This window comes from Chelonoidis abingdonii, chromosome 6 (assembly GCF_003597395.2).
Source record: "Chelonoidis abingdonii isolate Lonesome George chromosome 6, CheloAbing_2.0, whole genome shotgun sequence".
NCBI lineage: Eukaryota > Metazoa > Chordata > Testudines > Testudinidae > Chelonoidis > Chelonoidis abingdonii.
The window spans coordinates 118,122,291-118,138,680 of record NC_133774.1 but is presented as its reverse complement, the minus strand read 5'-3'; the positions used below and the strand labels follow the sequence as shown (position 1 = coordinate 118,138,680).

Genomic DNA, 16,390 nt, shown 5'->3' with positions numbered 1-16,390 from the left:
TCTAGTCTGTGAAAGAAGCTTATTGGAACATCTCTGAGGGTCAGATTTACCTGTTTCAGAGTAGCAGCCGTGTTAGTCTGTATCCGCAAAAAGAACAGGAGTACTTGTGGCACCTTAGAGACTAACAAATTTATTTCAGCATAAGCTTTCATGAGCTACAGCTCAGAGATATTTTACATAAGAGAACAATGAACGGTTGGAAAGTGATCGCATACCAACCAGGAAGAGTACCTAATCAAAGTGAGAATAGCCTATCATCAACAGGGAGAAAAAACAAACTTTAAAGAAGTGATAATAAGAATGAACCCATAGAAGGTGTGCAGGAGAACTTAACATAGGGAAAATAGATTCCATTAGTGGACATGACACCCAACCATTCCCCCAGTCTCGTTAATTCAGGCCCTGAGTTTAATTGTTCACTAATTTTGGCCTCAAATATTCGAGTATCAGCTGCAGTCTCGGCACTCTCAAGCCTGGTCTCGAGAAAGCACTTTGGGTGGTGCTGAACTCGAATTAAAATATATGCCAAAATTATTGTACAATTAAAACTCAGGCCTAAACAAGAACCGGGAAATGGTTGGGTCATTGCACTAGATTGAAAACTATTCCCTATGTTAAGTTCTCCTCACACCTTCTATGGGTCATCTTAATTATCACTTCAAAAGTTTTTTTTCTCCTGCTGATGATAGCTCATCTCAATTGATTAGACTCTTCCTGTTGGTATGCATACTTCCACCTTTTCATGTTCTCTGTATGTATAAATATCTTCTGTCTGTGTGTTCCATTCTATGCATCCAAAGGAGCAAGCTGTAGCTCATGAAAGCTCATGCTGAAATAAATTTGTTAGTCTCTAAGGTGCCACAAGTACTCCTGTTCAGATTTACCTGTATTCAGTTTCTTAAATGTATTAGGCTTACACTTGTGTATTTTGTTTTATTCTGCTTGGTAACTTACTTTGTTCTGTCTGTTATTTCTTGAAACCACTTACATCCTACTTTTTATACTTCATAAAATCACTTTTGTTTATTAATTATCCTAGCGTAGGTGATAGTACCTGTGGAAGCAAACAGCTGTGCATATCTCTTTATCAGTGTTATAGAAGGTGGACAATTTATGAGTTTACCCTCTATAAGCTTTATACAGAGTAAAATGGATTTATTTAAGGTTTGGATCCCACTGGGAGTTGGGTGTCTCAGTCCGGGAGACAGGAGCACTTGCTGAGCTGTTTTCAGTTAAGTCTGCAGCTTTGGGGTCGTAGTTCAGACCCTGGATCTGTGTTGCAGCAGGTTTGCATGTCTGGTTCAACAAGACAGGGTTCTGGAGTCCCAAACTGGCAAGGAAGATGGGCTCAGAGGTAGTTTTAGCACATCAGATGACTGTCCCAAGTGGGTCTCTGTGACCAAACCCGTCACAATTACATTTTACAGAGACCTCTAGCAACATCAGAATCCTGCTTTGAGGGGGAGGGGGTAGAGGAAGAGAAAGGATTAAATAATGTAAAGAGAATCCAGTCACTTACTGTCACTGTAGGTCCATGCATACAAATAATCACTCCACTCTCCTTCAGACCTGGTATTCACACGTACCCTGCACCTATACTGCTGTCTGGGTTCTAAATCACCAATAACCAGAGTGGATATGTTTCCTGGCACACCGGTGATAACATTGTCCTGATCACCGCTGTTGTCATTCACACTTGTCCTTTCCACTTCTACAAGAAGGTCATCTTCTGGCTTCTGTGCTATTGGCTGCCATGACAAAATCAGAGATGTCTTGCTTTCAGGAAGGAGGGTGAGACCTTCTGGTGGAGGAAGACCTTGGAGAATCCACAGAGAGAGAGAGAAAAAACTTTATTTTATGTCTTCTGGATACTTGCACACAAAGGACGGTATTAAAACAATAATCTGGAACTGGCCTTCTGGGTTAGTGGTTAGTGCTCTGCACGGCCAAGTGAGGCCTGAGGTCATCCAGAGTTCAAATGTTGTCCTCCATACCTAGCAGAGGCTAGAATTGCTGTTGAGGTCAAATGCTCAGCCCAAGCATGGCGTGCTTTGGGTTGCTTCTCAGGGACATGGCATTCTTGCATGGATCACAATATTGACATTTTTAAATGACTTTAGCATTTTGCAGTGCCCTTGATGGTGCAACTGGAAAGTACTGTCAATCACTGATGCTGCTGGGCCTGCCACAAGTAGCAGGGTGGTGGATTTCAGATCTTCAGTTTCTCTGCAATGCCATTTGCTTCTCAGAAAATCTGGAATTTCTCCAGCCACTTCCTCCAGCCACATTCCCTCCTGGACTGAAGGCTTCATGTGGCTTCATTTGCTCTGTTTTTGTGAAAGATTGTTTACTTCTAACATTTGGTGATAAGGAGTGCTGGTAAGAAACCAAGGGCCTGATGCCTGATTCTCCACTGCTCTGCACTGTGTATAATCATTTATAGCGCTACAAAGTGCACATAAAAGGCTAATAGAGGGATTAGCAAGGTTTGTCCCGTGGCCTGCCAAGGTAAGCTCCCTGGTGGGCAGGGCCGGTTTGTTTACTTGCCATGTCCGAAGGTTCAGCTGATCGCGGCTCCCACTCGCCACGGTTTGCTGCTCCAGGCCAAGGGGGGTTGTGGGAAGTGGCACGGGATGAGGGAGGTGCTGGCCACGGCCTCCCACAGCCCCCATTGGCCTAGAGTGGCGAACCACAGCCAGTGGGAGCTGCGATCAGCCGAACCTGTGGACGCAGGAGGTAAACAAACCGGCCTGGCCTGCCAAGCATTGCCGATCCCTGGGCTAATATGTCAATCTGGCAGCATTCTACATTCTGCATTCACTTTCATAGGTGTAAATGACTACACATGGGGTAAGGCAATGTAGAATCAGACCCTGTCACTTAGTTCCTGTCCATAGTCACATTCACTAGATCAGAATAGCAGAAGTAAATGCTCCTCTCCTTCGAAGGAGAATGAGGGGCCCTGAATAACTATATTGTGTGTCGTTAAATAAAACAACAGAGCTATGGGACAATGTAGAACAGAGATAATAGACTAGGGAATTCAAATGACATTGAAGGAGATGGGGTGCAGGGAAGAGAGCTAATACTCCACAGCTAGTAGATCCCTGGTTTGTTGCTGGTGTGCACAAGCTCCATATAAAGAACTGTTGACCTGGGTGTCAGCAAAAAAGGTACCTTTCTTGTCTTAACTGGGATGGAGGATGGTTGAAAGATTACTGATGCAAAGTGGAAGTTTTTAAACATGAGGAAAGGGCCAGGCCCCTCTCTTTTTATTGCTGGGTCATTTCCATTTTAAGGGTTCAGTAAACAAGAGGTCATTTATTTAGTGCCTGAGTATTTGATTTCTTCCTGTTCCTTGACTAAGTATGAGATTTTGATTTTTAAATAGTCTTAACCTTAAAGAAGTCAACATAGTCTAATGGTTAGAGCCATCACTAGTAACCAGGAGAAGGGATTCTATCCCCATCATAGCAGAGTACTTGCTGTGTGGCATTGGGCAAGTTACCTAACCTCACTGTGTCTCAGTTTTCCCACCTGTAAAATGGGGAGAATTATATTTAGCCACTTTTGCAATTCTTCCCCCATTTTTCTTTGCTTTGCTTGAGACTCCTCTGAAAGGATCTGAGCCTTCCCTGGCCTCACTGTTTGAGGAACATTGTTTTGAGGCTTGGTCCAAAACCCACTGAAATCAATGGAAAGGCTTCCATTGATTTCAGTGGGCTTTGGCATGCATGCAGCTGAATGCGGCTGTGCATATTGCAGAGAAAACAAAGAAGGTTGATTGAAAGCTCCCCATGTGAAAGGCCAAAAGTCCTACGTACCAAGTGCAGCCGTTGTGAAGCTTGCCTGTGGCCCAGGATGCCCTTCTCCACCATCCCCTTGCCGGCTTAGCTGAACACAGAACTGATATTCTGTTTTGGGTTCTAGATTATCTAATTTCTTGCTCTCTCCATTTACTGGGAACAAAAGGAGAAAGAAAGGTCAACCCTCCATTCCATTCTGAAAAATAATAAGGGATTTTCTGAATCCCGCATCACAGCTGGATCTGCTCTTGAGAGAGGTCAATGTTATGGGCTCCGCTTTACTCCCATTACTCTAGGGTGAGCTGTTTAGACATACCTGTTAATTACCATTATGACAATATTGCTTTTTATGGGTTAAAGCACCAGCAATGTACCCAGCCTTGCATGAGATTCAAAAGGGCAGCTTTTCAAAAGTACTGAAGTGCTCAGGGTCCTCAGTGGGCGCTGCTGGGTGCTGAGCACTTCTGAAAATCTGGCCCCAAGTGAGCTGACCCCAATTCAAAGATCTTACAATCTGCTCCTGTAGTTAGATACATGCAGGCAGACCTCTTCACTCTTTTGGAGACTTAATGATGTCATTGGTCTAGCTATTAAGAGTTCAGATACCACAATGATGGACATAACATATAATCCTGGAAAGAACAAATTGGAATCCCGAATACCCATGAACGTGTTGGTTAAAGGCTCAAGAATGCTCAGTGTTGATGTATCTGTGTTTCATCAAGAGATCCCAGCAAAGAGACTTGGTGACTAATGAAGATGATGTGGAAAGTGATATAGGTTAGACTCCCATATAATCAGGCATACTCCCTCATATCTACCCTTATATCCAGTTATTTACACTTCTACCTTGATATAATGCTGTCCTCGGGAGCCAAAAAAATCTCACTGCGTTATATTGAACTTGCTTTGATCCATCGGAGTGCGAAGCCCCACCCCACCCGAGAGCACCGCTTTACTGCGTTATATCCGAATTTGTGTTATGTCGGGTAACGTTATATCAGGGTAGAGGTGTGTATGTAAGGGAAACCAAGCTGGCGTAAATTACACATTGAGGAGTGAGAAGGTGTCAGTTGAGAGAGCTGCTTTAGATTACGCCTTTTTACATCCTGCAGTTCATTGTTTTTTTTAGCTACGCTCCTCGCTTCTGGCCTGTCAGAGTCTGAAATACATTTGTTTACATTCCCTTGCACTCAGTGGCTCAAATTTAGAGCTGATGTGTAAGGTGTGTGTTTGTAAGTTACTCACACACTCACCAACGTGTAAGTAAGCCCTGCGGCAATCTAGGAAAAGTCTATATGGGGTAAGCTATCCTCTCCTCTAGGCTATTTAAATTCACTTAACTCACTTCCGAAATTTGCCCTTGGTCTTCAGAAGTCCTAGAAGCCAGTACTTGGGTACCACAGTGATAGAAGCCTTATAAAAACCTGAGACAGGAGGCCATTTGCTTCTGCTGCTGCTTTAATATCTTTTTAGTTTAAAAACTGTGTAAAAATTACACTTGCCAGGACCAGCCATAGGTTCTTTTGAGCCCTGTATAAGTAAAAGTCATTTTTCAGAACAAAATTTTACTTTAGAGCAAACATCACATTCTAATTTTGCTTCAGCTTGATTGTAGATGAGGTTTCTGTATGATTCATGGGATGAAAGGACTGACCCTTACCTTCCACTGACATCCAGGGCTGATAACCTTTAGCAGGCTTATACAGGAGCTTGGTTGACACAATCGGTCCATCACCAGTATGGGAGTCAGCATTGATATCGATGGTGAGAAAATTATGTCCACCCTCTATCATCCTTGGAGCATACTGAGGCACAGGAGGAACTGAGCAAGAATGTGGCTATTAGACCAGATCTTTTATTTGTCTGTATTAATAAAACTGTGGTAGCTACCTGGAGTCATAGGAATACAGGTATTGCCAGACTGTATCAGAGCAATGGTCTATCTACTCCAGTACCCTGTTTCTGACAGCAACTTCAACAACATTTCTTTGTGGTACGGAAAGTTTCTTCCTAACTTCCATTAGTTGGAGGTGGGATTATACCCTAAAAAATGAGGGTTTAGATCCCTTTCCAAATGCTTGGATTTTTTTTTCAATCTTTACCGTCCCATACATTTGCCAATTCATAAAAATTACAATGCAAGAGGTGGCTGTTCAAGGTAGGACTGTTTTAATGTTTTGAATGCAGATGTTTGTTTAAACATTTCCCTGTAGTGTTGTCAATAAAAATCTTTAATCTTGTGCCAGTCTATGAGAACCAGAAAGTGAAACTGATTGGAAACATTGTCCAGGCTGAGTGAAATGCCAAGGAAGTAAACAAATGTTATCCACAATGAAAATATATCAGATTTTTAAAATTCTTTCAGGTTTAATAATCCCAGGTAGGACTATCAAGAGTAAGGAAGACTGTTAAAACATGGGTTTTGATCTAGATAGTGTCCCCTTATGGTTAATATGCTCCCCACTGTAAGGGTCCTCTTTCTATAACTCTTATTCACTTTGAGTAGCACTTACTTACATACCCTGATTTTCAGAGCTGCTGAGGGAGACAGAGAGGCTCATTGGTGGTTCACATCTCTGTGTCAGCAACTTTTGTCAAGCCTGACATACTCACTACACCTAATACACTGTTGTCATGATATAGACCCAAAAGGTAGCGTGTAATGTATCACTGGAAAACCGATAACTCACTGATCATTAATATTCTTGCATGAGATGTAGATGGGTGTGTACAAAGAGAGATAGCAGGGAAGGTAGCTATCTACTGTCTCCAAGGTAAATGAAGCATTATCAAAACAATGTAAGCCTGGTTTACATGTAGATCAGCACAGAGATGGAAAATCAACAGGAAGCCTTTCTGCATCTTTAACCGGGTAAATGAACTTTGGGAAAACAGCCTGGTGTCTACATCCCAGCAGGAGAGAGAAGCTTGGGCTGGTTTACTTTCCATAAACTACAAAGAAAGGGGAGAGAGCCCCATAAAATTCAAGGGGCCAGAGCCCTTCAAATCACAGGACATTGGAGCCTTCAGCCAAGGGGGCTGAAGTTTCTGGGAACTATATATAGGGGAGAAATCTGCTTAGGCAAAGACTGTAACTTGCTGAAATTAACTTTTAGTCTTAGAACAGTATTTTTACTTTTGTTTGCTTGTAACCCTTTCTACCTTTACTCCTTTATACTTGGTATCACCTAGACCTTTGACATTTTACTTAATAAACTTATTTTTCTTTTACTATACACCAATTCTGTGCAGTGATTGAAGTAAGAGTGTTTGTTGAACTCAAGTTAAATTAATGAATTGGAGTGTATTGTCTCTTTAAAGGAGCAATGAACTAATAATTTCTCGAGCCTTCCAGGAGAGGACACTGCTGGGAGATGTCTCTGGGGAACTTGGGAGTTGGGGGTCACTGTTTGTTACTTGCAGGGCAAGGTTTGGACTGGCAGAATCCTGAGGAGTTTGAAGCTGGTGTGTCAGGGAGCTGTGACAGAGCTTAGCAGTAGCAAAACTCTCACTTGCTGAGGCAGAGAGGGGTAACGCAGTAACTCTCGATTCTGGGAACCTCAGCACATTGTCACAATGGCAGACGGTTTGGGGAAAATTTGGGACTGAGAGTATTGGGGGTCACTCTGCAAAAAGTAACTGGGTTGTGGAAGCCAGGGTGGGACCTGCCTGCTTGTATGCTGGCTCTTGGTGTTCGGGCTGTGAGCCATAGCAGCATAGCACTGACGCATCCAAAGTTGCAGGGCAGGCGGCGACACAACCTCTTACTAGTCTGGCTTGAACCCTAAAGCACCACTCTGAGCACCTGTATCTCTGAAGTCTCTGGGTTTTCTAGGTGCTCAGTACACAAGACAATTGGGCTTCTTTTATTAAGATGAGTTAATCTGGATGGCAGTGCCTAATTTACACACCTATGTTTGAAGATATTTGTCCTAGTCTCTGAAGAAGATTTTCCGTACTACATTAAATATCAGCAAAGCAGCAAGCTCTGGGCCTGATTCACAGCTCTTTCCAGTCAATGGAAGGACTTCCTCTGAGTTTAATAATGAAGGCTTTGGTTCAGGCCCTTTAAGCATAGCTGGAGCATAAATGATGGAGCAGGATAATATACGTGGAAAGGGTTAAGTATTTGTATAAACAAACATAAACATGACATAAAGAAATGGGCTCATGACTCAGCTCAATGCATTATCAGATCTCGGAACAGAAACTGCTAGAAGATAGATAGCATCTCATGAATGGTATGGACATTTAATGGTGTAAGCTTGCCCGGATTAAAAGAGGGATGCGAGGACATCTAAAAGCACATGATTCAGAGAACTTTACCTTTAACTGTAACATGGAAAGGCTCTTCTGCCATCCCCGCTACTGTCTGAACACTGCAAACCCATATTCCCGAGTCAGGGGGCTGGATTCTATTGATATGAAACTTCGCCTCTGAGCGATTGCTAACAAATGAGATGGGCTGAAATGACAAATCATAAGAAGGGTCTGACAAACCTGAACAATGAAAAACCTCCTCCAAGTCACGTGTCCTCCTAATCTAGGGTCTCATCCAAAATCCATTAATGTCAATGGCAAGTCTCCTGTTAACCTCAATGGGCTTTGGATCAGGCCCTTAGTATGTTGCATACAGTCATTACATGCAGTATATTACACCTCAGTCAGGAGTTTTCTAGTGCAGACAAAATGGCCCTGGTAACTTCTGATTTTGATCTCACTGTAGCGATGTTATTTTCAGACTACTGCGTGTTTCACTCTGCAACCTTCACTTTCCTTTAATGTAGCTTTTAACATGGGACAATAATAAATATAGCTTCCATTTATAATACCTGTCCTCCCAAAAAGCCCAAAGTACTTCAGAGAAAGTCCTGCTTCTATTGGCCTCAGTGACAAAACTTCCATTGATTTCCTGCCCTGCATGTATGAGCCCTCTTCACCCATCTGCAAAATGTAGCTAACTCTGCAGGAAATTTTACAGCCATTGCACATCAGTGTTATTTACTCAGTTTTGCTGCTACAACTGGTTGAATTAGCAACTATCCATAAATCATCTAAAGGACTCAGCCCTTTTTCTGTTTTGAGTTTTGCAAGAACATTAATTATTCAGTCTTTGCTGAATAGTTTGGGTGGTGAATTCTGAGCAAATGTGTTGTCCGTGAACAGTTAATTTCAGTCATTTGCTATTTATTATTTACGGTGTTTGGCTAGTCATCCAAGTCACATGATATTTTTCTACTATCTCTTAAACTATTTAAACAGGGGAAAAACAAATGAAGAATGACAAACAGAACAGCAAACACTCTTTTTCACAGACAAATATCACAGTTTGTATGCAAAGTAGGGGAATTTGTATGAAGGACAGACATTCCCCCAAACAATAGTGCAAACAGAAGCCTGTTCCCACAAATTGTCATGAACAGTGAATAAAAAGTGGCACAAACATGGATGAACTTAGCAACCAATGGGAATTTGAACAAATGCTCACACACTTTTTCACCATTATACAGCAAGTTCTGGACCTGATTTAGGAAAGCACTGAAGCACATGCGTAAGCCTGTCCCTAGACAGATGACCATCTGCTAAGTGCTTTTGCAGAACAGGGATAGCTTCCTGAATTGGAGCCTCTATGAGTCTAGACAAGTTCATAGAAGCTGGTTGAAAATTCAGCCCTGAAGATCTCATGGCATTTTCATACCACCAAGGAGATGTACTTGGTCAAAATGTATTTAGTGTGCAATAACTCACAAATAAACAGAACAATAATAATAAAATAAGAAACAGAGTCGAAACAAACCAGGGACTTACCTTGAAGACAGTCCCATCTTGTTTCAACAGTTTAAAGTCTTCAATAACAGGGAGTGGCTTGCCAGTGGCTATACATATAGGCTTAAACTCTGTGCCAGAATTGAGTTCCACATGGTCTGGCAAGTGCTTTATCTGAGGTGGTACATCAGCTGAACCTGTGTAAGGAACCCAATATTCACAACATGACATCTGCTGATTGCTTCTCCCCCTCACAGATAAAACAGAGCAGGCTAAGAGGTTAAAAAAAGCAGCTACAATTCAAATTCAGTGCATATGTTGAACAAATTGTGGACCTCAGGTACAGAGGGCCTGATTCTCCTCTCACTTACACAGAACTAAATCAGAAATAATTCCACCGAAGTCCAGGGTGTTACACCAGTGTAAAACTAAGTCAGAAAAGATTCAAACCCAAAACATACCAAGCACAAACAATCTAGCTTTTGCAAAATCACACATTGTATTCTCTGAGTTAATGTGAAACACCCCTGCAGCTCATCATTGCCCAGGCCCATAAGAAGACAGCAGTGAAATCTGGGTAGCGTAGAAGTGCTACAATCTGATCATGATCTCAACCCTCCCCACACTTCTTGAGCTTGAAAGACCTTGTGAGCCAGGAACAATATATGCATGCTCCTTCCTGTCGCCTATCTCTTGAGAATTTGAAGGCTACTGCGGGACTACAATAGGGTGACCAGATAGGAAGTGTGAAAAATTGGGACACTTTTTGCGGGGGGGGAGGGGGACAGGGGGAACAGTTGCATGTATCAGACAAAGCCCCTAATATTGGGATGGTCCTCATAATATCGGAACATCTGGGCACCCTAGTCTAAAACATAGATCCCAATCTTTTGGGGCTATTCTATCAGTTTACCAGGTAAAAACCAGATTCCATGCTGATTTATGCCCTGGACAACTCCACTGAATTGAGTGGGGTTGCACAGAGTGTGAATCAGCACAGAGCTTAGCCTCCTGACTCTCCTGCGTCAGCTGGTGCCTACTGTCTCCCATTCAGCTGTGCAAGGCCTAACTCCCCGTGGAGCTAGTGTTGATTCAAATCCCAGTCTGGTGAACAATAAGAGACACTTGGTGCAAGAACATGCCCAGATGAATGGGACAAAGGAAGTGGCAGTGCCCCATGAGCCAGTGCTGAGAGTCATCAGTAAGCGCTAGATGTGCTTGCTCATGTCAGTAAGTACTTACACAAGTATTCCACTGACGTTCATGTCAGAGTCAAAGCCTGTGTGAGGAAGGGTTGTGTAATCTAGCTCCAATGTGAGGAGAGGTATCCTAGACTAATGCTCGTAAACCTGAGGCACCAGACGTGGTTTGCCTAACAGAAGCTGGCAGCCATTGCACTAGAGAAAAGATTTGGACCCAGGTCCTGTGCCCTCCAGAATGAAACGGGCAGCTGCCATGGGCTATCAACCATAGCTGGAGATGTTACGCCAGCATGAAGATTTGTTGCAATCACACTGGAAGAGGCCATTTACGATAGTGTTACCTTGCTTTACCTTCTTTTTCACAGTGTAGACCGCGCCAGCCAAACTGACAGAGGCAGCCCTTAAATCTGTCGCATTTCCCCCGATTGTTGCAATTACACTTGAGTTTACAGTCCGGCCCATAAAAACCAGATTGGCACTCTGCAAGCACAGGTGTTCAGGGTAAGTGTTAATAACACGGAATGAATAAAAGCAAGTTGCTTTGCATACTACAGATCTTCCTCCATTGCTTTAGAATCTTACGCATCGGAATCTGATGCTGAGTTCATTCCATTCAGTTCAGTGATGAGTGTGGTCCGTCAGAGTAATCCACTGGCAGGCCGCCAGACCATTTCTTTACATTTGCACGGCTGCCTGCAGCTCCTAGTGGCCGTGGTTCACCGTTCCTGGCCAATGAGAGCTGCGGGAAGGGTCGTCCGGCATCCAAACAGTCTGGCGACTCACCAGAGGATTACCCTGATGGGCCACATGCGGCCCGCGGGCCATAGATTACCCACCACTGATCCAGTTGGGCTGAGTTTCCGAAGGCTTTTGTGCTTAAAGCATCAATACAGGATCTCGAGGATCATGACAGCAACAAAACAGAGCAAAGCTATTTCTGTACTTGTCACCCTGCAAAGTTGCAAGCATCTTCAGCTTCCAGTGCAGACATTGTGATTTGAGTTGTGCTGGTACTGCTATCAGGATTATGGTACCATTGTGCTAGATGCTGCAAAGACAGACAGAAAAACTTGGTCCCTGTCCTAAAGAGATTACAGTCTAATGTATAGTCAATGGAAGCTGAAGATGCTTGGCAGTTTGCAGGAATGGGTACTGACGTAGCCCACTTTTATCCCTAGAAATATGACAGGACCCTTAAGGCAGGGGTCAATTTTTACGGGCCAGGGAGGGGAGGAATGCTGAGAGCCATTTAACCAAACTATAAACCCTGTACATAACGGAAAGCACTTTGAGCCAGGAGGTGCGGCAACACCCACAGCACCACTAGTTCCAGCACCTATGTACCCCAGGTTACAGAATGTTTTAAATTTTGGTTACAGAATCAGTTAATTTATGAGATACTGGCAATATTTTGCACTTATACAGCACCTTTCATCTGCAAACCTCATATGCTCCTCTGGGGTAGATCTGATTATTGTCTCTATTTCATAGACTGGGAAATTGATGGTACGTGGGCTGGGCATAAACAGCCTGGCTCTGTCCTACTGCCATTGCTTTTCTTTTTGTGTTTTACACACACTAAGCAGCAGCAGCAAACTTTCAATGAATGCACCATATTTATGACTGTACCTTCATCACATGCCAGGCCCTTCCATCCTGTAGCACAAGAGCAGCCATATGGATCTGGTAGACAGAACATATAATATTTGCAGCCTGAGTTCTCTTTACAGCTTTCTTTGCAGGTTCTGCCAAATGTATTGTCTCCGCAAGCTATAGAAGGGGGGAAAAAATGGCCCAACAGTGTCAAGGTCATGAAAGTGCTTGTTCTTCCAGTGATACATCATTAAGCAACGTTAAAGAAATAGAAAAAATGGAAAATAAATATTTTTATCCCCAAATATTGGGTCCATTCAAATTCATAACTATGTCAATCAGCAGGCAAGATTCCAGGCATGACCTACGCTGCTGCTGCAGTGAAGATAACTTTAAGCAATGAAAACAACCTTGGATTTTCTTTAAGGTGATGAAATATAAGAACATCTAGTGCTTTGAATATTCAAGGTCAGATCTTCACCTGGTGCAAATCACCGTAACCCCTTTGAATTTGATGGAGCTATGGTTATACCAGCTGAGGACCTGACCTAGCACTTTCCTCAGAACTTGATTATGGCTGAAATCTTGGACGTTTCCAACCTAGTATGAAATCTTGGGCTCACTGAAGTCAATGGTAGTTTTGCCAGAATGAGGGCCAGGATTTAATCTCATGTTTCCAAGGAGAGGTAAGTTTTCTTTCTTTGAGGGTGTTGTTCACAGCAAAGGGTCAAGAAAAACCTCCAGATCTGCCATTGTAATAAAACAAAATGCTGAATAACACATCACATGTGTGACACATAAGCTTGAGAGTAAACAGCCATGTTATATCCATGAGTGACATTATAGCCATGGCAGTTATAATTAAACAAACAAATACAGGATTGAATGGTCGATGGTCTCTTCCAACACTGTTCTACCAGGGATAACATAATAAATCAGGACCATATTTATATATATAGTGGTAAATGCCTGACACTATTGTGGTGGGTCCCATGCTTTCCCTTGGTGTGATGCGGTCAGGGCGCCGCCCCTTCCCCCTATTCTTGGGTGTCAATGGCATCAGTAGTGCCCTAGCGGGGGAGAGAAGGTGAGCGGGGAAGGGACCTGGTGAAGGTGAGGGGGGAAGAGACCCTACTCCGGGTCCCAGTCCCTTCAGCTTCACAGGCTTCTTACCCTCTTTCCCCTTGGGCAGGGTGTCTCTCAGTCCTCTGTGCCAGGGGAGTCCCCCTGCTCTGCTTGGGCAGGGTTTCCCTTCCCTTGGTATTCTGATCCTCTGGTCAATAACAATACTCCTCTAAACTACAGTCAGAACTCCTTCCCTCCTTCAGTCTGACTGAAGAAGGGGGGTTTTATTAAATCTCTGGCAGGGCCTTAATTGGCTGAAGGTGCTCTAATTAATCTGTAGTAACCTCTCCTCAGTCCACAGGGAGAGGCTTATATGCCTCCCTCTATCACTCTCCTGCTGCCCCCTGGCCCTGCTGTAACACAATACAGTATACATATATGTACACACACACACACTTATAGATATATATATACACACACATACATATACACTGCACACCTGCTTGAATTTAAACATATGTGTATACACATACACACGTGTATGTGTATGTAAATATATACACCTCTACCCTGATATAACGCAACCCAATATAACACAAATTTGGATATAATGTGGTAAAGCAGTGCTCCAAGGCTGCTCATTCTGGCAGATCAAAGCAAGTTCGATATAACGTGGTTTCACCTATAATGCGGTAAGATTTTTTGGCTCCCAAGGACAGCATTATATTGAGGTAGAGGTGTATATTAGGGCTGTCAAGCAATTAAAAAAATTAATCGTGATTAATTGCACGATTAAACAATAACAGAATACCATTTATATAAATATGTTTGGATGTTTTCTACATTTTCAAATATATTGATTTCAGTTACAACACAGGATACAAAGTGTATCATGCTCACTTTATATTTATTTTTGATTACAAGTATTTGCACTATAAAAAGCATTTTTCAATTTACCTAATACAAATACTGTAATGCAATCTCTTTATCATGGAAGTTGAACTTACAAATGTAGAATTATATACAAAAAATACTGCACTCAAAAACAAAACAGTGTAAAACTTTAGAGCCAAAAATTCCACGCAGTCTTACTTCTTGTTCAGTCAATCACTCAGACAAGCAAATTTGTTTACATTTGCAGGAGATAATGCAGCCCTCTTCTTATTTACAATGTCACCTGAAAGTAAAAACAGGCGTTCACATGGCACTGTTGTAACCAATGTGGCCAGATATTTACGTGCCAGATGCGCTAAAGATTCATATGTCCCTTCATGCTTTAACCATCATTCCAGGTGACATGAGCCCATGCTGATGATGGCTTCTGCTCGATAATAGTCCAAAGCAGTGCGGACCAACGCATGCTCACATTCATTATCTGAGTCATATGTCACCAGCAGAAGGTCTATTTTCTCTTTTAGTGGTTTGGGTTCTGTAATTTCCGCATCGGAGTGTTGCTCTTTTAAGACTTCCGAAAGCATACTCCACACTTCATCCCTCTCAGATTTTGGAAGGCGCTTCAGATTCTTAAACCTTGGGCTGAGTTCTGTAGCTATCTTTAGAAATCTCACATTGGTACCTTCTTTGCGTTTTGTGAAATCTGCAGTGAAAGTATTCTTAAAATGAACAACATGTACTGGGTCATCATCCGAGACTGCTATCACATGAAATATATGGCAGAATGCAGGTAAAACACAGCAGGCGACATACACTTCTGCCCCAAGGCATTCAGTCACAAATGTAATTAACACATTATTTTTTTAACAAGCATGTCCTCTGGAATGGTGGCTGAAGCATAAAGGGGGATATGAATGTTTAGCATATCTGGCATGTATATACCTTGCAATGACAGCTATAAAAGTACCATGCAAATACCTGTTCTCATTTTCTGGTGACATTGCAAATAAGAAGAGGGCTGCATTATCTCCTGTAAATGTAAACAAACTTGTTTGTCTTAACGATTGGCTGAACAAGAAGTAGGACTGAGTGGACTTGTAGGCTCTGAAGTTTTACATTGTTTTGTTTTTGAGTGCAGTTATGTAACAAAAATGTACATGTGTCAGTTGCACTTTCATGACAAAGAGATTGCACTACAATACTTGCATGAGGTAAATTGAAAAATGCTATTTATTTTGTTTATCATTTTTACAGTTCAAATATTTATAATAAAAATAATATACACATTGATTTCAATTAGAACACAGAATACAACATATATGAAAATGTAGAAAAACATCCAAACTATTTAATAAATTTCAATTGGTATTCTACTGTTTAACAGTGCGATTACAACTGCAATTAATCACAATTCATTTTTTTAATCATGATTAATTTTTTGAGTTAATCACGTGAGTTAACTGCAGTTAATCGACAGCCCTAACATCTATATAGCTATATAGATATATATAATTTCAAGCGGGCAAGTAGTGCCACTGGCCTCAGTAGGACTTCTTACCTGTTTAAAGTTAGGTACACGTGTAAATCAGGCCTTAATTAATTTCACTTTCCTGAGATTACAGGATTGAATGTATCTGTTCTATAGTACCACTGCTCAGATGTCAGATCTTACTCTAGGTCAGTTCTGATATCTGCAGCACCGCACTACAATCAGAATATTAAGGCCCGAACATTCTAGTATGCATCCCACATGTTAGAGTAGGCAGCACCGGGCATGTTGACTCAACCGTGGACCCTCCTCATCTGTGACAACCCCTAAAGCTACACTGGTTGGGACTGAGAGCCACTTGGAACTTTTGCCAACATTGCTGTGTAGAAATAAATGATACATCTGAAGAGAAAGTGTGTACTTACCTTTCTCGCATGTTTTCCCCATAAAACCTGGAGGGCAAATGCATTCTCCAGTATCTTCATGACATATGCCATTGTTCATGCACACCGGGCAGATGGAGCTGCACCTTGGGCCCCACTTCTGAGCTGCACAGCCTTTTATGCAAAAAG

The 16,390-nt window shown here is 42.3% G+C and overlaps 1 protein-coding gene across 3 annotated transcripts in view; it reads right to left on the bottom strand.

The window, feature by feature from the left end:
- Positions 1–16,390, bottom strand: part of TEK (TEK receptor tyrosine kinase) — a 68,185-nt gene that overhangs the window by 25,494 nt on the left and 26,301 nt on the right. Inside the window, exons 5-12 of one of the 3 annotated variants that reach the window (XM_032783904.2) lie at positions 16,244–16,375; positions 12,407–12,547; positions 11,129–11,257; positions 9,618–9,772; positions 8,136–8,274; positions 5,470–5,631; positions 3,825–3,959; positions 1,520–1,816 (exon numbers count right to left, since the gene is read on the bottom strand). In XM_032783904.2, coding sequence (XP_032639795.1) covers positions 1,520–1,816; positions 3,825–3,959; positions 5,470–5,631; positions 8,136–8,274; positions 9,618–9,772; positions 11,129–11,257; positions 12,407–12,547; positions 16,244–16,375 — 1,290 coding nt within the window. The remainder of the gene's footprint in view (positions 1–1,519; positions 1,817–3,824; positions 3,960–5,469; positions 5,632–8,135; positions 8,275–9,617; positions 9,773–11,128; positions 11,258–12,406; positions 12,548–16,243; positions 16,376–16,390) is intronic. The other 2 variants (XM_032783905.2, XM_032783906.2) reach the window with 2 other exon arrangements.